A 26,671-nucleotide genomic window follows, 5' to 3' on the forward strand; every position below is an offset into this window, starting at 1 on the left:
CTTGTCACAAGAAGGTTCTGGGCATGTTCGTGATTGTCTGTCTCTGTGTGGAGCTGGTAGATCCACAGGCGACCTCTCCTGGGTGTACCCTGCCCCTCGCCCTATGACAGCTAACCCCTGTTGAACTCCATAAGCAGAAGAAAATGAACGAATGGGTATCTAAAAGTCAACTCTCTGCAATGGAGGGGGGGGTCTCAAAGTTTGGGCTCATGTGAACAAGAAAAATGCAAACATCCAAAAAAATTGTAGGTAGCGTTCGTAACCTGCCCAGAGAATCTTGTGCTGCCTTGAGTTTACCGTTTTTAACCATCAGTGAGGCAGTGTTTGTTGACACCAGCTCCATGTGTTAATGTTAGGAAGGGTTAGCCATGTATGATGGATAGAAAGAAGATCTGAAACTGAAGAGAAATGCTCCCTCAGTCTTTCTCTGTGCTGCTTTATAGAATGACACAAACTGTTGGTGTTTCATCTTTTCTTGACACGCTTGCAGGCTGCACAAAATGTTCCCTCGCTGTGCCACTGGTCAGACTTTGGCTCTATAACTTTTATGCTCTACTCAAAAAACAAGAACATTTCATCTACTGAAAAATGCTGCTTGTATTCTGTAAACTGATTGCATCAACATGTCACCATTCAACCATTTCTTTTTCTATATCCTTTCTTCATCTTCTTCCACCTGTCCTTTCCTCACTTGTTGCCTCCTCCATTGCCTTTTGCCCACCCTTCATTCTTTTTCTTCCTTATCTCTCCACTTCTCTTCTCAGCCACCATCCAAACTCACTTCGACATCTCCTTTCCCGCCCTCCTTCCTCTCTTCGGCTTCCCTGCTTTCCGTCTCTCACCAGAGGTGAAACGCTGTACTTCTCTTCCTAAAGTCATTTCTATGTTAATGAGTCTTCTTGTGAGATAATGCAGCCGAGCAAGGGCCTCGGACACACACACACACACAGATACACAGAGGAAGAGCAAGTGAGAAGAATGATAGGACCTGTCACTGCACTCTCTGGTGATCAGTTCATGGATTTATTTATCTGTAATCCTTCTCCCCCCGCTCTCTGTGCTCTGTGCTCACTTTTCTGTCTCTCTGTTTTTGATTGTTTTAATTCCTCAGCCTTTAATAGAGTCAGAGAATCAGTCAGTGAGCTGTGGCACCTAAACACTTAAGTGGATGGATGGGCTCCAGAAAAGAAGCCACGTTTCCATTCCTTGGGTTTAGGCAGGCTACAGCAAGCTTTAAACCCCCCTCTGATTTCCATATGTACACATGTTACTCAGGTATACACCTATGATACTTGCACCCACGGTCACGCGCACTCCGGTGTGTTAAGTGAAGCATGAAGAGCAGACCGCCTCGTGTGGAATCCTCGCTGAAGTGGAGTCATTAAAAACGGTCCGTGGCTCTTTAAGTGGCGTCTGTGCTTCTCTCCCGAGCGCGATTCTCCATGCATCGCTTGCCAATCTCTCTCCCGCTCTCTCTTTTCTAACTAATCAGTGCGGCGCAGGAGCTACTGGCGCCGCGGCTAGCGGAGGAGAGAGGAGAAAACAGAAAAACAGAGAGGGGAGGAGGAGGAGGGGGATGACGCTGCGTTTCAAATGAGCACCAAGGACAGCGCCGCACTCAGCACCAGGGACAGCAAGCCACAAAACTACACGCAACCCTGCCTTTGAACACATGCAGTTCGTTTTATTGTGCTATCACAACTTATTCCCTTTTATTCTTCGTGTGTGTGTGTGTGTGTGTGTGTGTGTGTGTGTGTGTGTGTGTGTGTGTGTGTGTGTGTGTGTGTGTGTGTGTAGACAGCTCAATATCTACTCACAGTGAAACGTGGTCAAATCAAAGTCCAGCGTGCTCTGATCTGTCCTGATCACCGCTGTATGTGTGGCACTAATGACCTGCCATACATACCCTCTGTTAACTCTCTACTGCGGGGTCTATTCTGCTACCCAGCCGGGTCGCGCAGACGTGGGAATACTTTTCAACCAGTGTGTGTTTGTGTTTCAAGTGAAACTGGCTTGGCTTTATAGAGAAGGTGGTGGGCGGGACTTGCAGCAGTGAAGGCACACTATTAGCTCCCGAAGGGCTCTTTCACCGGGGAACCCAATCCCAGCCGACTGCCTCTGCCTCGGGCGGAGTTTGAGGAGACCCGCGGTTAATTTTAGTTTGTGTTGGTTGGACGGAGAGGAGGAGGAGGAGGAAGAAGAAGAGGACGACGAAGTGGAGGAGGCGACGGCTGTCTTCTTCTTGTTGTTGTTTTTATTTTTTATTATTTGTCGCCTACCAGCAGGCACGTTTCTTGGGAGCAAACGCAAGCGGGTGTAACTGTCGTCGGCCGGTGTGTCCCGGTTGCGGTTCTACACTGACTTCTATGGAGGATAAATCTGATTAATCCTTTCTTGTTGTGCTTATTGGACCAATTTAACTTGTATAGAGCATTTCACCGGATACGGTTTGGACTAGTGTCTAAAGCCCGGACATTGGTCATCCAGGGAGATAAAACATGTCACTGTGTCAACAGCTGGAGCGGAAAACACGCGATGGATGTCGGTCAGTCTCCGCTTTGTAGATAACACATGGTCTTTATTCACCATTCTTGTATTCATTCATTCATTCACTGGACGGGGAGGTGAACAGACGCTGGCCTGCTGTCAGAGACACTGTGGGAAGAGGAGAACCGGTCACAGCGGTGAGTGATGCTTTAGTACAGATTCACGCTGCGGGGGTGACATCGCTACAGACAAAATGATCCCCTGTTTTGCTGTTTTAAAGATGGAGTCCCCCTACACAGACCCTGGCTGTTAATGCTTCACAGATTAATAAGTTAAGAAGGAAAGCAGGAGAGGCGAAGAAAAGAAGCTCTCCCCTAACCCCGGGACGAATAACACGGCAGGATGCGTTACCGCCGTTAACTTCCACTCTGAGTGAGTGTGGGCAGTGCCAGCAGTTGGGGACGACCGTTGGCCGTTAATCCTACGCTGTGTGGGTGCGTGCACGCGCCTCTGTATGTGGATGGTGATGGTGAGAACCGGTTTTTGATGCGCGAGAAAGTGACGTGCCGCTCTCCTACCTTCCCGCCCTTTGCCACGAGCCTCAAGTCAACTCAGCGAACCAGGCAGCCGGGTCCAGCTTCATTTCTCTCTCCATAGCCTCCTCACAAACTCGCCACCTTTACCTACCTTCCCCGTGTTGTTGTTGTTATTGCTCTTATTATTTATTTGAGCGCGTGTCCCTCACTCTGACTCTCCAAGTCTCGCGGGATATAAAGGAAATAAAAGGGGTGAATCTAAAAGAGCGGAGGGGAAAAGGAAAGGAAACACACACACGAAAACAGATTAAGACGAACAGGAGCCGCATATATGAAGATGCTGATGTGTGACCGCGGCGTCCAGATGCTCGTGACGACGGTGGGCGCGTTCGCCGCCTTCAGCCTCATGACCATCGCCGTCGGTACCGACTACTGGCTGTACTCGCGCGGGGTGTGCCGCGTGAAGAGCAGCGGCGACAACGACACGAGCCGCAAGAACGAGGAGGTGATGACGCACTCCGGCCTCTGGCGAACCTGCTGTCTGGAAGGTACGTGATCAGTCTGACTGGCTGCCTGTCTGTCTCTCCTCTCTCTGCTTCTGGCCGGCGCGTGTGTGTGTTTGTGTGTGTGAGTGCTCGTGCGTGTAGCTGTTTCCACACGCACACGCCCTGTCTCCCCTCATGTCTGCCTTTTAATACCAGAGGAGGTTTGTGTGTTTGCCTATGAGAGTGTGACAGCAGCCTATAATCCCTGTAACTCACTTCTTAAGCTGCTCTTCTCGACTTCACCCTCCACCGCAGAATAGATCGCAACTGAGTAGATGTGGCTGTCATCACGCTGCATAGCTCTGGGTAGAAATAAAGCACTAACAGGGCAAACAGAGCGTTATTAGCCAGGCATCTGCACCACTACCATGAACCAGGCATGTGCACCCTGGCACCACCACAGTAATGATGGGAAAGGTTTTTCCTTTGAAGGTGGATTGCACTGTTGTTCCAGGTTGGAGGAAAAAAAGAAGAAGCTTGTTTTGGCCTGAATGGCGCTGGAACTGGGTGTGAATTTCGCAAGCACCTGTTGATTATGGAACCAAAGGCAATGGTGGTTCACTGAATTCTTGCCAGAGAGTTTAGGCATAGGCTCTCAGTCATCCAGGTCATTCGGGAGTATTGAAAGAAAGTGATTGGATTTCTAAATTTCATGAAAATGTTTCACCTTTCAGTTCTGGTTCAGCCCAGAGCCCTTGAGTAAGTCAGAGTCCTATCAGCCGGGTGTTGTAGCATTGAAATAGTTTCTGCAAGTGCTTAGCTGGCAGTTGGACTGTGTGCTAATAACATACAGCATTGTTTTTAACTCCTCAAACTGTGCTTCTGTAACTCTGTGACGAAGCTAGCGTGGAGATGACGCCACTCTTCCATTCAATGGCTCTGGATCATTCCAAGTACAAGTTAAGTAACATGAAATATGCTGTGCAGTGGGGAGTGCTCAGATCTCTACACTGCAGAAACCAAAGAGCCACTCCATAAACTCACCACAAAACATAGAAGAGCCACCCTGACAGGACAAGACTCAGCTGTACATCTGCATCTAAAGGACAAAGGTCACTCTTTTGAGGATGCCAATATTCACATTATGGACAGAGAAGACAGATTGTTTAAAAGAGGAGTGAGACAGGCCATCTATGTCTACTGTGAACAACCATCCTTGAACAGAGGGGCACACCAAGCATTGAAGAGAAGTTGGTCTTTCCACTGAATCCAGACTTCTTGACTCTTATATGTAGAGCAGGGTGGTCCAACTCCAGTCCTCGAGAGCTACCGTCCTGCAGCTTTTAGACACATCCTTGTTCCGACACACCTGAATCAAATGAATGGCTTGTTATCAGGCCTTTGCCAAATTTGATGGCATGCTGAAGAGGTAATCCAACCATTTGATTCAGCTGTGTTGGAGTAGGGATGCATCAAAACTTCATGGCGGTGCAGTGAACTTTACAATTCACAAGCAATCTACATTTAGATAATGGGGAACTCCCAACACTCCAAAAGCCAGATAAACATATTTCCCATTCGACAAAACACAGGAGGAGTAATGTCAGTGACGATCAGCTACTACATCACTGAAACAGAAGTCAGATGACTCTTCTTTGTGTGACACTGACCAACATTTGACTGATGTAACAGTATCACACAAATTCATATTGAACATTTAGATATCAGCGGTTTAAATAGGCTGTTTTTTTTCCTTGTGCGAGTAAAGTGCACAGAATACGGGACGGCAAGCAAGGCTAACAGCTGTTGTGTTCACTGTAGCTGGTTTACATGAGTGCCAACATGGTAATGGTAATAAGTGCAGAGTGTTTGTTTGTGTGTGTTATCTTACATGTTTCCCTCACTTGTCCAAGGTAAATTTCCCCAGAGACAACAATGGCTAATCTAATCTAACATCTGATCTAACTTCGTTATCAGCTGGAAGAATTGACAATGTCTTGAAAAAGTTTTGGTTCCAAGAATGTGACTCAGACCTTGTTATTGCCCAAAATCAGATGAAGTCAGCTAGGCCTTTAACATCTAGTCTATCATATTTGATGTATGGGTTTTTGAGACTTCTACATCAGTGTGACTGTTTTTTCTCACTGAAAAAAACATAATAAATTGTACAATACGTTTAAGGAAATTAATTGCCCAAAAAATGTAAAAAGCCAGATGTAGTAAATATGATTCAAATTAAAATTCATATACATCACCCCCGCTGCTTCTTACTTTTTCAAGTCCTTATTTGCAGCATTTCTCCCTTTAAAAACTCTGAGTGATTTTCTTGTTAATTTGGACTTTTTCTAGAAACTCTCAAGGCATTTGGCTGCACATCCATCGTATTTAGCACCACACAGAAGAGTGTGCCTTGATCACAGGGTTTGATTGGCTCTCTAAAGCCTTTTGGCTGTATGGATTGGCTCTTACATAGTTATTTTCTACTGAATTTGAGCACTCAAAGCTTTTTTTAATAAAGCCTCATTCACCCATTCATGCAAGTGCTTTTTCTATGCCTAAGCAGTTTTAACCTAACGTTCACATAGGCCAACAGTCTGATGGATGCATCAGAGGCAACTCGGGGTTCAGCATCTTGCCCAACGATACTTCTGACATGCAGGTTGGAGCAGCCTGGGATTGACCCACCAGTGTTCCAATTAATAGACAACTGAAGTGAACATAAAAAGGAAAAATCTAAAACTTGAACAAGATAGAGGACTTTGACACTGTCAACACGTCAAAGTGTGTGTGTGGGCGGGGGGGTGTTACAGCGCCAGATGGTGCAGGTATGCTGCTGTACGTTTATGCACACAGCAACACGCACATGTTATTGAATGAATAAACAGACAAATTCCAGGATATTCCCAATCCTCCACATAGGCACAGCTGTGGGAGCAGGATGCCAAGTTAACACAATGTCAGTGCATTCACACACACAGGCTCAGACAACGAAACATCATTTGCACATATACTCCTTCATGCACGCCTTTAACAACTGCTTTACTTAAGTGAAGAAGCTCTCTTATCTCTTTTGTCATTCTGTCCATCTTATATCCACTTAGCACAGTGGTAACACACTGGTAGCCATGCTTTTATAATTCATAGCTGCCCCATAAGCTGACAGGAAGCGGATGTGTGTATTAGCAACCTGTACTGTGTCCGACAACAGGGAGGGTGTGAGTGACTTAGACAGTAACTACAGACAAGTAGTGAAGCCTCATATATGCAGTGTTCTTACAGTGGAGGTGAACACACAGAGCAGTTACACATGCATGATGTGCAGCATTTACAGTTTTATTTAGCAGTGAAAATGGGCACCAAGGCAAAAAGAGACCTTAATTGAAAGAAATATTTACTTTAAGGCAATAATTAGCATATAAGTAGTAGCGAGCAGGTGGTCTTATTCTAAAGTTTTCACTGATTTTTAAATACAACTAACTAGGCGTAAAAGCGCCTGCACATGCACGTATTCTCTGCTTCTAAATGGAACCTGTTTTGCTTTTATTTTGTGTCACATACATTATTACAGTGATGGATGCTCATTTTAAACCTGTCCAGTGGTTCAAATAATGAGGTCAGCATGTGTATAATTAATCCCCATCTTAAGCTGCCTGAAAAAAAGTTAAAAGACTAGGCCTTTTTCTGCATATAGCAAGAATTCTTGAATGGTATAGTTTTGTTTGCCTTGATTTCAGATGCACTGTATTTGTTAAAAAATAATATCCCAGCTCTTCATTGCTAAATTATAAATTAAGATTCAGGACAGTGCTTCGGTAATGCGGCCTCAATGCAAGGCATCAGCAAACTGCAATTTTAGATAAGCAAACAACTAAAAGGAAAGCCCAAAAGAAAAGAGCAGGGAAATAGCATAATAAGCATTAACATTTAACAACAACAGAGTTCATAAAGTGAGTTCTAGAGGAATTTTTAATGGGCTGCTTGTAATTTAGCACACAGGAATGTAGAGTTCTTATAGAATTTAAATAACAGGGATGTTTTCCAGATTCTGGCATAAATACTAAGGCCTGTAATAGGATGAATATTTACGTGCACTTGCTAATACCAGATGTTAACAGGGACCAGCAGTGTGTGGTGACGTTGGGATTTCTCTAAAGAGGTGCTGCGATAGAATAAATGAGCACAAGAAAAACTCCTTTAGAGAACAGACAAAACATGAATGAAGAGAAACCACAGTGCACATGAATGAAGCGGGGGAGAGGGGTGGAGAAGAGCAGCAAGTGAAAAGTGATGGATGAGCTGCGCGTGCCCTCAGTTTCAGGTGAATCTCTCGGGAGTTTGTGGGACCACAACGTGGATTTAGATGATTACTCGGTTACAGAATGAAGGAATAGGGTTTTAAACAGAGACAGAGGTAGCAGTGATCGCTCAGGTGGCTGCAGGAAGGAGGAGAGAAGGTTTAAAGATGCAGGTGGGGGTTGAGAATTGAAGGACAGAGTGAAAAGGAGGTCACAGTATAGGGAGATAAGCATTAATTAAATATGTGGGGTGTTTGACCATGTCTAGGATAAAAGCAATCACCTGACTGAGAGGGACAGCGGTAAAGACAGAGGAGGTAAGAGGAATCGTTAAGGAGGGTAACACTGAGAGAAGGGGACAGGTATATAAAAGAGAAAGAAGCAAGATTTCTCTTGAGAGGACATGACCAAAAAAGACAAAGGAAAAGGGGAGGTGTATATTTTATGATTTATATTTTAATATCTATCCAGACATTTTTAGAGTTTGTATTTTTAAACCAAAAAAAACCTTCATATGTGTCCTTTATAAGAAAAGTCAACTACTTTTGCATGTTCCCATTATTTGCTTATGTCCTGGAAGCTCCATTTACAGGGGGAGGGGAGTGGGTATGCAAGATCATCAGGCTCTTGTGCAGTGCTCTGCAGCTTAATGCAGATGGTTTTACATGTAAATTGGTGCTGCACAAGAACTTGAAATGTATTTTGGATTGAATAACTGGTTTGCATAGTTGTGGAGAAAGTATTTTTGTTCGTTACGAACAGTAATATATACTAATACTCGTACTAAACAGCAGTATTAGCATCAAAATATTAAATACAAAGAATAGCCCAACTGATCGGTCAACAGGACGATATTATTGCGAGAAATATAACTCTTTGCCCAAAAAATGCGCATCAAGAAAATAACTTTCATTTATCCTCCAATAAATGAAAATTTAAAAAGTATAGAAGAAAAGGGAGAACGACACTTAAGCCATGTTATGAATGTTGACATTGCATACTTTGTCCACTAGAGCGCACTGTGCAACCTCCCTGTTTGCAACATACATGTTACAACGAACGTCACAAACACAACAACCAGCTGATCAAGCAAAGTCGGGTGTATACACATAATCTATGACTTGCCACAATAGAAGATTCTTTTTAAACTGCACTCTTATGTTATCTTAGGAAGGACTCATAAATGCATGACAATTATTAGGGAAATCGTTTTTCTTCTTTTTTTATCTGCTCGAAAGAAAAAAATATCAGTCGATATATCAGATTTTTAAATGACCAAATATCTGTATGGTATTGGTCTTAGAAATCCAACTCTCGGGCTCTCCTTTAAAGTTTAATTCATGGTCTCACAAATGTTTCTGTCTGCCTACACATTTCAGTTTGGAGAGGGGTTTTCACCCACTGCAAATGTGCTCCCATGCAATCTGAAAAAATCCTAACTAATAAATTTAAATTGACAAAATAATAATTACCTTATGCTGACTGTTAGTAATTAAATGTAGAAGAGAAGTTGCTCAATATCTCAGGGGCTGATGTCACCATGTTCCCCCTTTTAGACACACCCCTGTGTATAGGAAAACTGTAGCGTGTGGTCAAAATTTTCTCCTTTTATTCACAATGTTGCTGTTAAAACCGCAGTCCTTGATCCATAAAGAGACCCACATGCAGGAGGAAACTGTAAATTTCCTCCTGCATGTGGGAATTTTAAAAGATGGTAGAAGAAAGAGCTGGAAAGAGAAGAAAGCCAGATGTGGCGATGTGCAGGATAAAAGCAACATCTTAGAGAGACAGACATCATCGGGAAACAGATATTTAATCACAGCTGTGATGGAATTAATAGCACAAAAGGAGAGTTTGTACACAGCTGAAAAGCTTGGAAGAGAATGTAAAATAAAGGCTCCAGGGCTTAAAAGGAAGGAGGGTTTCAGACAGACCCGCAGGACATTTTGCTGTGTTTCTAAAGAAGGTATCAAGGGAGGGGGATAATAAGGGTAGGTAGGCTAAAGGATGAAGGGAGGAGATTTAGTAGAAGATGAAAAGTTTTACTGCATCTGGAAAGTAAAAATGATAAATCAGAGAATGTCGGGAGAGATGGACTGAAGGAAGATAGCAATTGTGCCAGTAGCTACAGGGAAGGAGGTGTAATAGAGATGCAGTTAGAAGGGGAAAAAAAACAAAACAGATTTTTGCCAAATTCCCAAGGTCAGACCTTGCAATGCTTAAGAAAAGCAAAATCTGAGATTCTACAGACCTCAGTTAGTATGTTAAATTTCAAACCAAACACAGCATATCAGCACGAACGCCTACCACTAAATGTAAGCATGGTGGTGAAGACATGGTGATTCAAGCTTTTTTTGCAGCCACAGGACACTTCGAAGTCATCGATTGGACCATGAACTCTTCTGTATACCAAAGTATTTTAGAGTCAAATGTGAGGCGACCTGTCTGACAGCTAAAGCTTGGGCAAAACTGGGTCATGCAACAAGACAGTGAGCCAAAGCACGGCAACAAATCTGCAACAGAATGGCTGAAAAAGAGAAGAATCAAGGTGTTGCAGGAGGCCAGTCAAAGTCCGGACCTCAACCTATTTGAAATGCAATCGTGAGACTTTAAGAGAACTGTGCATAAACGAATGCCTGCAAATCTCATTGAACTGAAGCAACGCGATAAAACAGAGCGGGGCAAAAGTCTTCCACAGAGATGTGAGAGAATGATGAAGTCATACAGAAAATCCTTACGCTGAATAACTTACTTCTGCTAAAAGCTATTGAATTATAGAGTCTTAGTTTTTACACCCACTGCTTTTGTATTTTGCCGCATTTTTAGGAGTAGGAGCTTCAAATTGATACATTTGGTGTATCGACTATTTTGAATCTCAGTGACCTAAACCTTAAGGTCAAAGTTCAAGTTTTCTGAAAATCTTGCGAATGCAATAATTTGAGAACAAGGCGACATGGGATTTGTAAATTGTAAAATACTATAGGTGTGTCGACTTGGAAGCTGAGTGTTTTTCATTGAGTCACGATATGTAAATCCTTAGAATTGACAGGGGATGGGTCTTTTTTGGTCTTTAACCATGACTCTAAGTCTAGCATGCATATATTTTTCTTTCATTACATGTCATACGTATAGAAAAAACTTCTTTTTAATGTTTATACTTAACCAAGCCTTCTTATTTTCATATCAGAACTGATGTGTGTAATTGCATGACACTGTTTTAATAATAATAATAATAATGTATAATTTATTGATCCTTTATTGATTCCCCCGTGGGGAAATTCCTCTCTGCATTTAACCCATTCACTCTGTGAAGCAGTTGGCAGCCATTGGGCACCCGGGGAGCAGTTTTAGACCACACGGTGTCTCCAGCCTCATGGCAGCAGTTTGTTTCAGGGCAGCTGAACAACAACCTCTGAAAGGACTCAAGCCAGGCTCCAAAATCTCGAGGAAAGTCTTCACAGAAGAGCAGAAGCTGTTGTGGCAGCACATTAATGGTCCTGGATTTAAAATGAGACATAACAATAACATGTGAGTGTAATGTTTGCTAGCTGCGTGGAGGGAATCCTGAAACAGCCATGTATGAAAGCGATAACAGATAAGAGGGAAAACTGGAATGGGATGAATTAATGTTTTGTGAATGTGAGAGAAAACTAGGTAGAGTGAAGGAGGAGCGGTGAGAAGATTTGAAACATGAACAGAGAGATGTTTTCCGGGGGGGGGGGGGGGGGGGCTTTGCTGTTTGAGTAGGGACAGACTGAGAGAAGGGGGGAAGAAGAGAGAGATAGAGAAGAGGTGTGCAACCGAGCAGAACCTGCCTCGTTCTCTTTCATCAGCCATCACCGTGGAAACTAGCCTCCTCCTCCTCCTCTTTCCCTCCCAGCTTCTCTTTCCTTCGCCTGCAAAAAGGTAATCAGAGAGAGCGAGAGAGGCAGAGGCACAGAGAGAAGGAGGAAGAGAGAGAGAAAGAAAGCGGCACAGTCACCCAGACTGAGCTGTCAGAGGCGCTCCGAGGAAACAAGCAGTCCAATTTGCTCTGCTTTTCAACTTTCTTTCCTGTCCGTTGCTCACTCCCTCCTCCTCTGTTATCTAGTTGACAAAACCATTTAAATTGTGAGTGCGTGTGTTCGTGGACACGTGTGGCCAGGTTTACACAGACCACTTACATGCAGATTTTGGATCACATGCCAACTCATTGGGGTCAGCTTGCTTGGGACAAAGGCTGTCCTCCCCATAGAAACTACAAAAATGGTTATCTGTCAGATGTCTAACAAAAAAAAGACCTATGTTTGCATTTTAAAATGTTTTATGATCGTAGAGAATCAAAGGGATAAGAGCTTTCCTATTGTGAAATACAAATCTAGGTATGAGGTTAGCCAGTAGTCATTCACGTATTCTGTTCAAACTACTGTGACTTTCCTTCATGCTGAGCCGTGGAGCTGACATGTTTGGCAGAAAATTTACTCATTTTGTCGGTTGGATTGCCATGCTACTCTTGGGATGGACCGTAATCGCTTTGATGGTCCCCTGACTTTCCATCTAGTGCCAAAATCAGGTCACAGATTTTGTCCAAAAGTAGCATGCTAGCTCACTAAACTCCGACAGTAAGCATAATGAACAGTAACGTGGCTGTAGATACTATCCAAAAAGGATCATATGAATTACATTTTTTGTATCCCAAATAGTTTTAACTACACTGGCAATCTAAAAAAGCTAAATTATTTCAGTTATTTGACCATTTTTGGTTGGATTTGAGGAGTTCCAGTTAGCCACATTTGCACCATAATCAAAGTCATGTTACTGTATTGGGTCTTAAGCTTTTTTTTGTCTTGTTCGCATTTAGATACTGGAAAAATGAATGGCACCCTGTTTTTGTTTTAATTAATCACTTGTGCTTCAATCACACAGGCCTAGAGACCAATCATCAACCTCCTGGCAACCACTGGTTGCTAGGGGAAAACAATATATTCCTTTCCTGGTTGGTTGGTGGTTGCTGAAGGTTCCTGGCTGTGTCCTGTCTTGCATTTCTGCTGCAACCAGGCACTGCTTTTTGTTTGAGGGCAAACAGTCTGGTTTCCTTCACACTTTCCCGGTTGCCTATACCTCTTTGTTACCAGTTTCACCTAGAGACTGCCACCAACCTCCAGAACCACTTTTCAACCAGTCAGACACACCAGGAATATATATTTTTCCCTAGTGAGTGGTCGTTTTCAAGTTTCAAAGCGTGGGTGACAGGGGTCTTGACTGATGCCCCATTCCCACAGCAATCGTTGCTAACGATATATAACTGTAGCCATTAATCAAGCCATTGATATTGCTTAAAGTTTTAAGTCATAGCGTCAAAATGGCAAAATCTAGAATTCGTTATCTTGAGGCTGAATTTCAAAGGCTCTGAAGTTTGTTCAAATAGTGAACATCTAATCTAAATCAGCAACTTGTCTCACACGTGGTGCAGTGTCAGCAGTTTTTAAAACTAGACACCTTTCCAAAAGTTGAGCTACGCAATTGTTCTTTTGGTAGTAATATATGGTGTAACCTCACTATATACATTAACACAAGGATGACACCTCTAGGAAATAAAATGTGCTAGACTGTAAGTGTATGTAATTTGCTCGTCATGGATGCAATAGCTACTTTTAATGCCAGCGTACATCCTTTACAAATTCTTTTCTAATTTTCTTCTGCTTTTGAAATAAGCCTGAAGTCCAGTATTATTCCAGACATTATGACTTTCTCCACCTGCCATTTGCTGTCTGAAGAGTCACCACAAATGCCCTTCCTTTCCACTCACCTGCATTCGCCTCATTAATGAGGCCCTGCAGTATTCATACTACCTCAGCTCACCATGTCTCACTTGCCTGTTTGTTAATCTGTGCCTTGTAGCATCCTGGCTTCCCGTTTGGGTTTTTTTTTTTTACATTGTATTGTGTTTAAAAAATAATAATAACCTTGCCTGTGGTTTAGATTCACCGGATGCTTCCAAGTAAAGCTCACTTCTTGTTTTTAATCACCCATTTCACAAGTTCTGCTTTAGTTTGAACTGAAATGCAGACATATCCCCTGACCCTGACTACAAAATATTTTCCTTGCCTTGCTTTTCTTAACAGTTCTTACAATAGACTGTGTATGAAACAGTAATGTATCTGCAGTTTGAAAGGGTAAGGGCAGTGCAGGTGTGCCTTAAGTGACCTTTCTGTGAATTGCAATGTATGCAGGTTAGGAAAATGACACTTTTAGGCCTCTGTAAGCACTTTCCTGATTATGTCAATCACATCTTAGTGAATGCAACAGGATGTTAATGGTCCCCATTAGAGTCAAAAATGACATATTTTAGATTGTATTTTAAGGCAGGCCTAGCTTGTTGCTGACACAATTTATCATTCACATTAAATTCAATTAGTTTTATTTGTATAGTGCAAATCACAACTACAGTCACCTCAAGGCGCCTTGTGGTACGGTGCTATTGGGTCTTTAAGATAAGATGTCAACACTGTTGCTGCAGCATTTTTGATCAACCAAAGGCTTTTCAGGGAATTTTAGGACAGTTTTTCACCAGCTTCGGCTTTTTTCTGCCTGTTAAAAAATTGTGTACAAATGTGCTTTTCTACTCAACACTTGTATGGATTGTGTTATTTAAGTTATCTGTGCTTTATTGTGGGGATCTCGTACACTGAGTTTTAGTCTTTTAGTGGGTGGCCAACTACAGTGTTGGACTCTTCTGTGAATACAGGGTTTGTGCGTGGGTGAGAGTTGGATCAAGGACAAACATCCACCTTGTGGCTCATTTGTCACAGTCATGGGGTTACGCAGACTTGTTGTTTGTATGCGTCCCCTTTTTCAACCTTGTTTTGAGGCACAAAATTTTTATTTATTTAGGAGTGGATTATGTTCAATGTTCAGTATATTTTATTTCACAAGAACTAGACTGATACGGCATTGAATAGCTGTATTTTAATTAAAGCATTAAAATGTCCGATGCTTTGATTTACAAATGAGATAATTTGACAATTTAACTCAGTAACTATTATAAATAATTCTCAGGTGTGTGTGTGTGTGTGTGTGTGTGTGTGTGTGTGTGTGTGTGTGTGTGTGTGTCCATCTTAACAGCTCTATCTGTAACATGCTGATATTCTCCAGAGTTTTTTTTAAGGTATCAATTATTTTTACAGTGTGTATTAAAGAATGCGTGGTATACAAGGGGGGGTGTGCAGGTTTGCGCTTATGTTCATATGTTTTATGCATAAGTGACAACAGTTGCATGCTGGGCCCTGTAGGAGAAACTCAACCACATGACTCAGATAAAACACACAAAGACGCACACACAGGCAGACAATCATGCATACTCTGAACTCTCATTCCTGTTTGTGTCCCATAATGCTTTGCTGTGGCTGTGCCTGCAGCTGCCCTCGAGCAACTGTGACCTTTGTGAGGGAAATGCCTCCTGATAGATGCTCCCACTACGCATGTGTGTGTCTCCATGTTCTCTTCTTTTTTGTTTGTGTGTGTCTGTGATCATTACCGTGCTGTTTATTAGACTGAAAAAACAATAACCAACAGCAAATTTGAAAACATGCGGTCTCCTCCATGCACTTACACTTGACTGCCCAAGCACACACGTGCACGACTTCACAGATTAGCTCGCGTGCCAGTGTCCCCGTGTTCAGATTGATGTCTGTAGCTGCTTATGATTAAAAAAAAAATGATTATCTGTGTGTGAAATTGATAAAATAGCCAACTGGACTGGGGCCAGTCTACTGAATTTTATCCCACTGTCCTCAGACCTCAAAACAACCCAACTCTCCTTCTTTACTATAATGAAATTAAGCTTTTGGAAGGCAACTATTGTAGGAACATAACACCTTGTACGTAGTAGCAAATAACACCGAGAAGACCTGGCACTCTTTTCTGCTTCCCCACATTAATATAACTGCTGGAGATACAATATAACACTTGCATGAGCAATAATTGATCCAGTGTACCATCGTCAGTGCACGTACGAACTTTTCAAGCATACTAAGTAGTCCCATTATTTTAGGAGCCCCATCTAATAAAGAGAAGTAATATCCAGCTGGCAAAGGATATAATTTCACTTGTGGTATGCAGGGAAAGGATAAATGAAAGTGCTCTTTAGGAATGAGGGAAATGGTTGCCTGCTGGAGTCCCAGAAAGGTGGCCTCAGCTGTGGTTTCGTCCTGAAAAGAGATATTTATTAAAAGGCTGTCATCCAAACGCCTTCGTGGAAAGATTTGGATGTGTGCCGGCTTGAGTAAAATCTCATGAATAGGAAAACAAAAAATAATAGCGCACTCTCCTTACATAGTGAGACAAATGTGTGGCTCTATTTTAATGATCTTATTAATCTTCTGTAACTGAGACAGAAAGATTTTCTTTCTTCTAAGCCAATTTGTTAAGCCTGAACTGAGGGGCTTTAATTTAAGCAGCCACCTGAGAGCCTCACATTGGATTTTTCTTTAAACGCCACACACCTTTGTTCATTTCCACTGTTTGTTTTATGATTTTTTTTAAATGTTTTACAAATGTGTCATGGTGCAGATTTGAATGTTTTGTTTTTTGGCCACAGTGAATAGCTTATTAGCTTATTAACTTTTTTTTGCTTCTGCTTGGCGATACTCAAACAGACCACTTCAACAGTATTAACCGTGCAGGTTAAACTTTAGGACTACAGCAGTAGTGAGTCTAAATTACCATTTGTAGTCATTCAAATAATGTGCAGACAAGGAAAGACACATAGAATATAATAGAATAATCCTTTAATTGTCCCACAAGGGGAAATTTGGTTGTAACAGCAGCCAAAAAGACAAATATACAAACAAACAGGACACAGGACACGGAACAGAAACATACACAATTTTTCTTACATATTTACATTAAGGACAATGGTTACTATAAACAGAGTACTGTACAGTTATTGAATTAAATAAAAATAATTACAGGTAAGAGGCAAACCAGGTTGTAGTGCAAATTGGTTAATTAACTAACTTATTGCAGTTACAGCGCAGATGTAAACATCTATGTTTGTTGGGAGCAGTTCAGATTGTACAGTCTGACAGCTGCAGGGAGGAAGGACCTGCGGAAACGCTCCTTCATGCATCGAGGATGCAGCAGTCTGTCACTGAAGGAGCTCTGCAGTTCAGCACCATCTACATGCATGGGGTGGGAGACTCTGTCCATCAGAGATGTTATTTTGGCCAGAGTCCTTCTGTCTCCCAGCACCTGTACTGGGTCCAGGGTGCATCCCAGAACAGAGCTGGCCTTCCTGATGAGTTTATCCAACCTCTTCCTCTCAGCTGCCGATAAACTGCTGCTCCAACATACCACACTGTAAAAAATGACAGATGCCACCACAGAGTCATAGAAGGTCTTTAAAAGTGCTCCCTGCACTCCAAATGACCTCAGCCGCCTCAGCAGGTAGAGTCTGCTCTGACCCTTCCTGTAAAGAGCATCAGTGTTGTGGCTCCAGTCCAGTTTATTATTCAGGTGAACACCCAGGTACCTATAAGAGTCCACTATCTCAATGTCCACTCCCTGGATGTTCACCGGTGTCAGTGTGGTGGGTCTGCGTCTCCGGAAGTCCACCACCAACTCCTTCGTTTTCGTTTTTGCATACTAGCTCCCCATGTCATTAGGCACACCTTCCAATACCAGGGATACCCTTTTGTCTTGAGAACTGACTCAAATGAACAAGGTGCTGGAAACATTCCTCGGGGATTTTGGTCCATAACATGATGGCGTCACACGGTTGCTGTGGATTTGCTGCTGCACATGCATGATGTTAATCCCCACCGTCTAAATATTTCAGCATAAATCGACTCTTCAGACTGAGCAACATTTTTCCAGTGCCCTGGTATCTACACAGGCAGACAGTGAAATTATAAATGGCTCATGTACCCCTAATTTTGATGAGCATGTGGACTGTAGCCTCAGTTTTCTGTTCTTAGCTGCTCCTCACTGGATATGGTCTCTTTTTGGACTGTAACCGTAGTGATGACTGTGCAGTAAAATCTCTGAATTTGGATTGTTGGTGCTGTCTGCCACATTCAGTTACTTTAATCAACTTTCCTCCCCATTCATAGTCTTGCTTTGAATGTCAAAGTTCAAAGGTGGTCTTCACTATTTCTGCATGCCTAAACGCACCGAGTGTGTGTGTGTGTGTGTGTGTGTGTGTGTGTGTGTGTGTGAGAGAGAGAGAGAGAGAGAGAGAGAGAGAAGCGAGTGTGGGATCATAGGCTGGTTTTGACACTTGACATAAGTGTTTGTGACAACTGACTCACTTACTGATACAGCATTTGGAGGTACATCACCGAAACATCACTGTAGGCTAAAAATATGTGACTCATATAGCCCCATGTGCGCGCGCACACACACACACACACACACACACGCACACACACGTTTTAGTTACAGTAACAGGGCCAGACAGCGCGTTTGACTGACAGAGATCCACATCGAGATTGTCTGACAGCTACCTGCTCCCCAGTTTGGATCCTTGTTTTAGTACTCTCCACTGCTATAAAATGTGTACAACACATACTTGTTTGCTTAGTGCTTGACAGGGTGACGTGGAAAGCGTGAAATATTAGACATGACAGCTTCAGTATTTGAGCGTCCGAGTCCTCATGTGCCAAAATTTTGGAATCACTCTGGAATCACCATGTGTTTTGATTATTTACTTTCCTGTTGGAGACTGGCTCAATGTCCTCCCCCTTCATTATTACTGCATCATTAAAAAAGCAGGTAGTGAAGTACACATTTAGAGACATACCAGCACTACTCATGCGCAGTACACGCAGTACTTAATTCTTCCTGTTATTCTAAAGTTTTGGAATAAAGTGTTCATCCCTTATTTTGAGCATGTTTGGAAATTACAACCTGAGAAGTCCTGGATCAGCTCCAAAAGCAATAAATCTATATCCTCAGCTGTGAATTCATTCAGTCGAATAAAATCACTGAAAGACATTTTTTTTTAAATCTCAACGAGACAGATCTTTGGTGAAGATGAAGCATACGTCTTACTACAAGGATGACAGTGTTATATATTTTTGATAGATGCTACAAATCTCACAGAGAAATTCACAACATTCTGAGTGTGTGTTAATCCCGCTTGCTTGCATATTTTCAGTCAGAAGCTCACAGTCCATTTGTTTCTCCTGAAGGCATAAATCTTTAAAAACAGCAGTGCAACCAGACAGCAGACCGTTAGCACATTTTGACCCAAGCGGAAACCACCAAGCGATATCCCTTAAGAAGCAGTTTGTGTAATAGCTGCTGGATGATACCTCTAAAAATAGATCTCACACTTCAATACTGAATTTTAACAGCATGCTTTGAGAAATATGATCTGTAGTTTGTTTATTTATTTATTTTAGCTGCTTCGGCTGACTGATCGATCAGCTTGTTCCATAGAGTCTACAATTCAGAAGAATTGCTCCTCCTTCCACAGTATTGCACAGTACTTAATCAAACTCATTCATCCAGTGGGTCTTCATCCAAATTGTGCATAAGGTCATATTTGTAATATGAATTTATGCAGTAACCTGTGATTTTTAAAATATATGAACGATCTTATCTATAATTTTTTTTAATCTAGTTTTGTTAGGTTTTTTAACCTTTATTTATATTGGACAGTGTAAAGAGGATTTAAACCCAGGCCTCTGGAATCGCCTTATGGCATATGTGTTCTCCACTCCACCTGGCTTTGTACTATTGACAGTGTTGGGAAGGTTACTTTTAAAATGTATTCCATTACAGAATACAGAATACATGCCCCAAAATGTATTCTGTAACCTATTCCGTTACGTTACTCAATGACAGTAACGTATTCTGAATACTTTGGATTACTTAATATATTGTGGCGAGTTCAGACAAGGAGGAGACGGAGGTATCGTTTGGTCTTGCTTCCCGTGAGCTAGCCAGGGAGCACAGCCGTTTATTACATTTGCAGAAGAACACACTGCCACTATGGAACGCCAGGACTGCCATAATGAATTAATTAAATACACCATTAAATAATTAATTAAATGTGGCAATAATTAATTAAAATTGGAATTAATTAATTAAATAAATAGTTATGACACATGTAATTAATTAATTATTGACACATTTAATTAATTATTTATGTATTTCACATTTTAATTAATTATTGACACATTTAATTAATTATTGACACATTTAATTAATTATTTAATGATATATTTATTTATTTCATTTTGGCAGTCCTGACGCCTGGCTCTCATCATGAAATAATTTTATCTGTCAGCCTCACCCATCAAACTCAGGGGGCGGGGTTAACGCTGATCGAGTCAAAACCATTGCTTTGGCCTGGTGGCCATTGTTTCTAGCACACAACAACCGGCATGTGGAAGCTAACAGAACTGAACTTTGAAAAACCCTGTTTGTGTGTCACCAAATACCGTTTTAATATTTTTTTAGCCGAGAATGTAGTGGTTTAATCTTCATGTGTCTGGTCGGTTTGTCAAGATACAGCCTCTTTGCAAAAGTGTTTCGATGATTTCGGAGATGTCTGCCCAGTCTCACGGCAAAGCGTGGGATAGACCCACTCGCCTCGCAAGCAATCCCACCGACAAAGCGCAGGCCCCGGTACACAGCTGTAGTAACCCCCGCTGACTTCTTTTACTGAGGTTATATTTATCGGTGTTTTATTTCCTGAAGTTCTTATGTGTCCTACGTGTTTCAGTCGCCAATTCTGAATTATAACTAACATTTAAAACATGTTTAAGGAGGAGAGAGAGCAAATAAATCTGTTTAACATCTGATCTTTGGGTTTTTGTTCAGTAATCAGCGTGACCTGTGTATAAACGCATAAAAGAGATAAAGTTGGTGTTTCCGTCATGTAGTAACTGCTGGCTTTAACTGTACAAAGGTTGTTCGACACTATGAAACACATACAGACTTCATGATGTTCGGCTAATATTTTTATTGTGAATATTAATCATGCTGACCTCGCTCTGTACACCACGGAGCGAGGTCAGCATATCCACGATATCCTCAGCTCCATGAGTTAACACAAAGTTTCCCAGCTGACTATCTAACTGCCAACTATTCCAGAGACGTGAAAATATACAGCATAAAGAAAAGTGTAAGAGACTCAGCAGCAGATTAGAATAACAGTTATACATTTAATAAATCACCAAATGAATCCAAGAAACGAGCAAACCTGTTCCGACAGTTTGAGTTTGTATTCCCTCAGCTGCAGACTCGCTGCTGTTTAAATGTTTGAAAAGGAAGATTAGATATAAACAAACGTCAAACATAGACTCAGTCTGCCTTCACATTTGATATGAGGCCAGCACGTATAGTGGCCTAAGCAGGCTATTACTGAAATACACGTGCTATATCATAAACTATGATATAAACAGGGAGGTCCTATTAACATGTTTAGTTTTAAAGGACACCTTCCTGCCTTTAGTCTCATTCATGAGCAGTATTAGTTTTCTTCTAACATCCAGAAGTCTGCACAATGTGTTTCATAGTTTGTAACAAGCCTTTGACAGGTAAACATAACATGACCGAAAAAGCAGCAAAAAAAAAAAAAAGGAGAGAGAGAGAGAGTATTGACGTAAGAAGAGAAAATGCTCTCAATTATGGAGACAGACAAATGGTTCATTTATGTTTGATGTGTGTTTATTCCTCCCTAAATATCGTCGGTGAAGTTTGTCATGCACGTCAGATTTTCCTGCGCATTTTTATACCTCTGCCAACAGAGAGAGAGAAAAAAATCACATTCTAACAGACATCTGGTGCTTAGAATACAGTTGAATAACTATTAAAAAACAGATGATATTTAGATAATAGTTCAGTCTAACACATGTGCCAGTGAACCATTAAACGTCTGTGAAACTATGCAGTTATGAAACGTAACTTTAACCTCAGCCAAACCGATTTGCTCAGTTGTAAATAAAACAGCGAAGTAAACGTGACCCGACAGACAGAACCTGAGTGAATGAAGTCCAGCGTTTAACCACTGAGAGCTAAAACTCAGCTGAGGTTTCAAAGCTGTGTGCCGGTGATTGGACATCAGCCGCTGATAAAGCTGTTCGCCTATAAAGTGCTCTGTAAGGAAACAAGCTCCAGCAGCTCTGCGCTCGGGGAAAACACTATATTTACTTATCTTGTGCAGAAAAATGCGCTGACATTGCTTTATATTGAGCACCGGCTGCCCAGTTAAACTGTGACTATCACCAGGTAACGTAGGCGTGTTTCTTGAATTAGCAGCAGGTGTTAAACAGCTGACAGATGAGGAGGAGGATGCATGCAGGTAAACTGAGGGTCTGTTGAGCTGATCGCTGGTTTCGTGAGAAAAATGTCAGCTCGTTCTTTATGTTACAGAAGCACAGAGACACAAGACCAGGCGGAAAGAGACGATCGTTCGGTGAAAATGAGAATCTGCGAATGCAACATGTGGAACACGGAGAGTGGAATATGTAAACAAACCGGTTAACATAACCCCCTCGGTGCACTCTGCATGCTAATTGTTAGCAGAGCTAGTGAAATCTCTGAAAACATCTGAGCACTTTTGCAAACATGTTCTATGTTGACAACCTGACCAGACATACGGCGCGACATTCGCGGCTAAAACACTGTTAAAAGTGTAGCTGGTGACAGAAAAACAGGGTATTTTAAAACTACACCACCACCATTGCTGCCTGTGATTTGATCTGCATTCTGGGATACCTGGCTGCCCCAAGTCTACACAAGCAATCGATTATCTAGGATCGACCTGTTTTGACTTACTTTGCACGGCAACCAATCAAATGTTAGAGAAGCTGCATGGGCAGCGTTAACCCCGCCTCCTGAGTTTGATGGGTGAGGCTGACAGATAAAATTATTTCATGATGAGAGCCAGGTGCCAGGACTGCCAAAATGAAATAAATAAATATATCATTAAATAATTAATTAAATGTGTCAATAATTAATTAAAATATGAAATACATAAATAATTAATTAAATGTGTCAATAATTAATTAATTACATGTGTCATAACTATTTATTTAATTAATTCATTCCAATTTTAATTAATTATTGCCACATTTAATTAATTATTTAATGGTGTATTTAATTAATTCATTATGGCAGTCCTGGCGTTCCATAGCCACTAGCTAACTGCTCAGCGCGGCAACCACAACACACATAGGGCGCCCTCTGACCCCGGAAGGACACACCGTGGCAGCGAGAGGGCGTCACCCGTCACCATGGCAACATACACAAAACATAACTGTACAAGCAGAACCCCGAACAGCCCTGACCTGCTACAATATTATCATGCTTTTTACAACAACGTGAATGTACTATTGCTGTGTGATTTATTACTATTACTGAAGGTCCGCGACTCCGAACTGTAGTAAAGGGACCTCTGACTAATGCTGGGCTCACACTGTGCGATTTTTGGCCCATTTTGAGCCGATTTTTGAGTCGTGCGATCGTTTTGGCGATCGGCCCGATTTTGGCCTTCATCGTGCGTCGTGCATCGTGTAGTATACGTGGGGTAACGAGAAGCGATTGACACCTCACGACCAGCTCCCGATCATCAATCGCTTGGTCGTGAGGGTGTCACCGCAGTTTGCCACACTGCGCACGCGCAAACACAAATGTCAGCGAAAAAGACGGCGTAGCACGGCAGTGCAGCGTGTGATCTGGACACAAGCGATGGAGGCACAACCTGTAGAACCATCCGAGCCCTTTCGATGTGGCCTCACAAAATTATCACGACCACAACAACCGTGAAAATAGTTGGATCGACACTGCTGCTCAATCACAGCTGCCTGACCAATGTTTTTCATTAGCAATTTAGCAAAGTTGATGGTGGTGGTGTGTCTGTGTGAGTGAAAGACGGAGAGGGAGAGCGAGCGACAGAATTTCTGTTATAACCTTCATTTTTATGGACGCACAGTGTGAGCACTCAGGTCGCATCAGAGCATCGGGCCGTATAGTGTGAGACCCTGCATCGTGACCTATGAACTTCTAACCCCTGCGAGTCAATCGTACAGTTTGAGCAGGAGCTGAATCGCGCGACTGAAAAAAATCGCACAGTGTAAGCCCAGCATAATACGGCGGGGTCCCTGTCGGCTGGTAGCCGAAAAATAGCTCTACTTTGTTGTGTGGGTCAACTTTTCTTGCGACAGACAGAGAGAGGCGTTGAAAGGCTGCTCCAACGGAACTTGTTGTTTTCGGAGGAAAACACGAACACAGTGTACAGTCGAGTCTTAATACCTTACTTACAACTGGCACTCTTCTTGGCTGCAGTGGTTATTATTATATTTACATGCTTCCAGCTCCCGTTTTTGCTCGATGACTGCTCGTACCTTTCCACTCCCCTTTTTCTCCCTCCTAGCGCTCACAGACACATAACGTGTATGGCAGTCCATTCTCCCAGCAGCACGGACTACACTGAACATGATGCTACATTCTTTAGAGCTATGCTTGTAGCATTCTGCCTGTTAGCTTAGCACAACAACAACAACAACGAAAAGGCGCTCTCTCACCCAGGAAACACACAGTCACAGAGAGAGAGAGCGTCGCCCTGTAACCATGGCAACCGTAACGCTGCCGCCTGGAACAAAAGAACGTAGCTGTCAAACAAAACCCAAACAGTCCTGACCCGCGACAAAATGAAACAGGAAAGTACCCCAGTGTATTCCATTTATTTCAACAAAGTAACTGTATTCTGAATACCACCTTTTTAAACGGTAACTGTAACGGAATACAGTTACTCATATTTTGTATTCTAAATACGTAACGGCGGTACATGTATTCCGTTACTCCCCAACACTGACTATTGATGACAGGTCACAGTTTAAGGTAGCCACCACAGCAGTACCATAACATTATAAATGGTCCACTTATACAAATAGCACTACACCTCGTCCTGTCCTCTGTGGTGAAGTTTCATATCGATCACAGCTTAGCAAACATTCTTTATTAATCGCAGCATGTTGACATTTTGTGCATGGTGTCACGTTTTGAAGATATATTAGATATTTAGTGATGTGATGGCAACTTCAACTAACCTGAAGGTCCAGCACACGAGTCTTGAAGTTATTTTTAGCAGATGTCTTTGTTTTTTAAAATGGATAGTGTGACATCATGTACAAAAACAAAATGTGTGTGTGTGTGTGTGTGTGTGTGTGTGTGTGTGTGTGTGTGTGTGTGTGTGTGTGTGTGTGTGTGTGTGTGTGTGTGCACATCTGCTTTTTAACTGTGTTTTCTCAGTTGTGATTTCGATTCTTTGTCCCAGAGAGAGATAAAAGCGGTCATCTATCTATGTTCCCTCCTCCCACATGTCCGTGAGCCGGGCTATTTTTGTTTTTGTTGTTATTTATTTCCGCTTTGCTTCAGAGAAAGAAAGAAATCTTTATTATAAGAGAATTAACCTAAATGTCTTCCAGCTCTTCATAGGGGTATATTTGAAAATCTACCCAGCACAAAATTGATTGCAGACAACATGTTATCAGCCTGTGTCATCTGGTAGCAGTGAATAAAGCCGATATCAGCCAATATATTGGTACATCCCCAATTTTATTGTGCCGCTCAGTGCCCTAATCATCATAATGGTTTGATGCAAATCTGTTCACTTAAAAAGGCTGGAGCTATAATGAATTTCCCAGCCGCCTGACACAAAGCAGCTCTGACTGATGACGCTTTACAGCATCAGCAGCCGATTTTCCGGTTACCTTCCACTCCACCTGTAACATCCGTGTAAACCATCCGCATTAATCATTTTTATTTCTCACTATCAACAAACTCATCCAGTGTGCCTAAATCCCAAAAAGGAAAATATCTTATTACTGCCATAAAAACATATGGCATAGAACAAATTGCTGAGTCACACCACTGGAGGACACAGTCTTTCCCAATTGCACCACTGATCTAAAGTACTAAAGATAGATGGCCATGTACTTCTACATGAGTAACTGTATTGTTAGGAAATTTGTTTTTTAAGTGGCATTTGGTGATATTATCAAAGTCCTTCCTGAAGCAAGTCTCACCATTTGGCAGCTATCTTTGCAATACACAGGCAGATAGTTTGGCCATTATCTAAGTGAATGGGGAGAAAGCTTTAATCCCAGTGCTCACTAGGACACGAAGAGTCACCGGTCCAAGCTGAAAAAAAATGCTGCTGACATGATCAGTGGCTACTCCCACCAGACCACTGAGTAATATACTGCATCCATCACTTTATGGATACAGTAAACCAAGAAAACTCATATATACTCGCCTGCATCATTACTAGAGATGGCACGATACCACTTTTTTATGTCCGATACCGATATCATAAATTTGGATATCTGCCGATACCGATATGAATCCGATATAGTGTGTTTTAATCAACAAAACTGTTTTTTTTAAATATCTTGCTGAATTTTGTATAGGTTCTCAAGTTTAAAACAACAACTACACTAAAGCTATTTTGTTATACCTGTATGCAAAAAAAAAATATTTCATAGTTCAGTAATACTGATCAATCTAATAAACTTAAACCTACACCATCCTCCCTATTCTGGTATTTTAAAGAGTACTTAGCGTAAATATTAAGCAACCTAACTAATAGGGTTCCAACTCCCAGCAACAACAAAAATAAATAAAAAATAGGGAACCACCCCTCACGCTCCACCTCATGATGCTTAATCGACGTAATCAACCTTAATTTGATGCAGTGTGAAAAACAAATGCACAGAAATAAATTCTTTTTCAATATATTAAAATATTAAATAGATTCAACATCTTTCTTCAACAAAATTGCACACTGCACAGATGGTACCTTCCCAAAGGAAAAAGTACTATAGCTTACTAGGGTATATATATATTAGACTTAATAGTCACTATATACAGTAAT

At 41.8% G+C, this 26,671-nt stretch overlaps 1 protein-coding gene across 2 annotated transcripts in view; it reads left to right on the forward strand.

Moving 5' to 3' along the window:
• Positions 1–2,206: 2,206 nt before the first annotated feature.
• cacng3b (calcium channel, voltage-dependent, gamma subunit 3b) overlaps positions 2,207–26,671 on the forward strand; it is a 45,732-nt gene continuing 21,267 nt past the window's right edge. The window contains exons 1-2 of one of the 2 annotated variants that reach the window (XM_080906249.1): positions 2,207–2,684; positions 2,768–3,571. In XM_080906249.1, coding sequence (XP_080762375.1) covers positions 3,355–3,571 — 217 coding nt within the window. In that variant the 5' untranslated portion in view covers positions 2,207–2,684; positions 2,768–3,354. Of the gene's footprint in view, positions 3,572–26,671 lie in introns of both variants that reach the window. The other variant, XM_080906248.1, reaches the window with a different exon arrangement.

Source organism: Rhamphochromis sp. 'chilingali', assembly GCF_963969265.1.
Source record: "Rhamphochromis sp. 'chilingali' genome assembly, chromosome: 15".
Classification (NCBI taxonomy): domain Eukaryota; kingdom Metazoa; phylum Chordata; class Actinopteri; order Cichliformes; family Cichlidae; genus Rhamphochromis; species Rhamphochromis sp. 'chilingali'.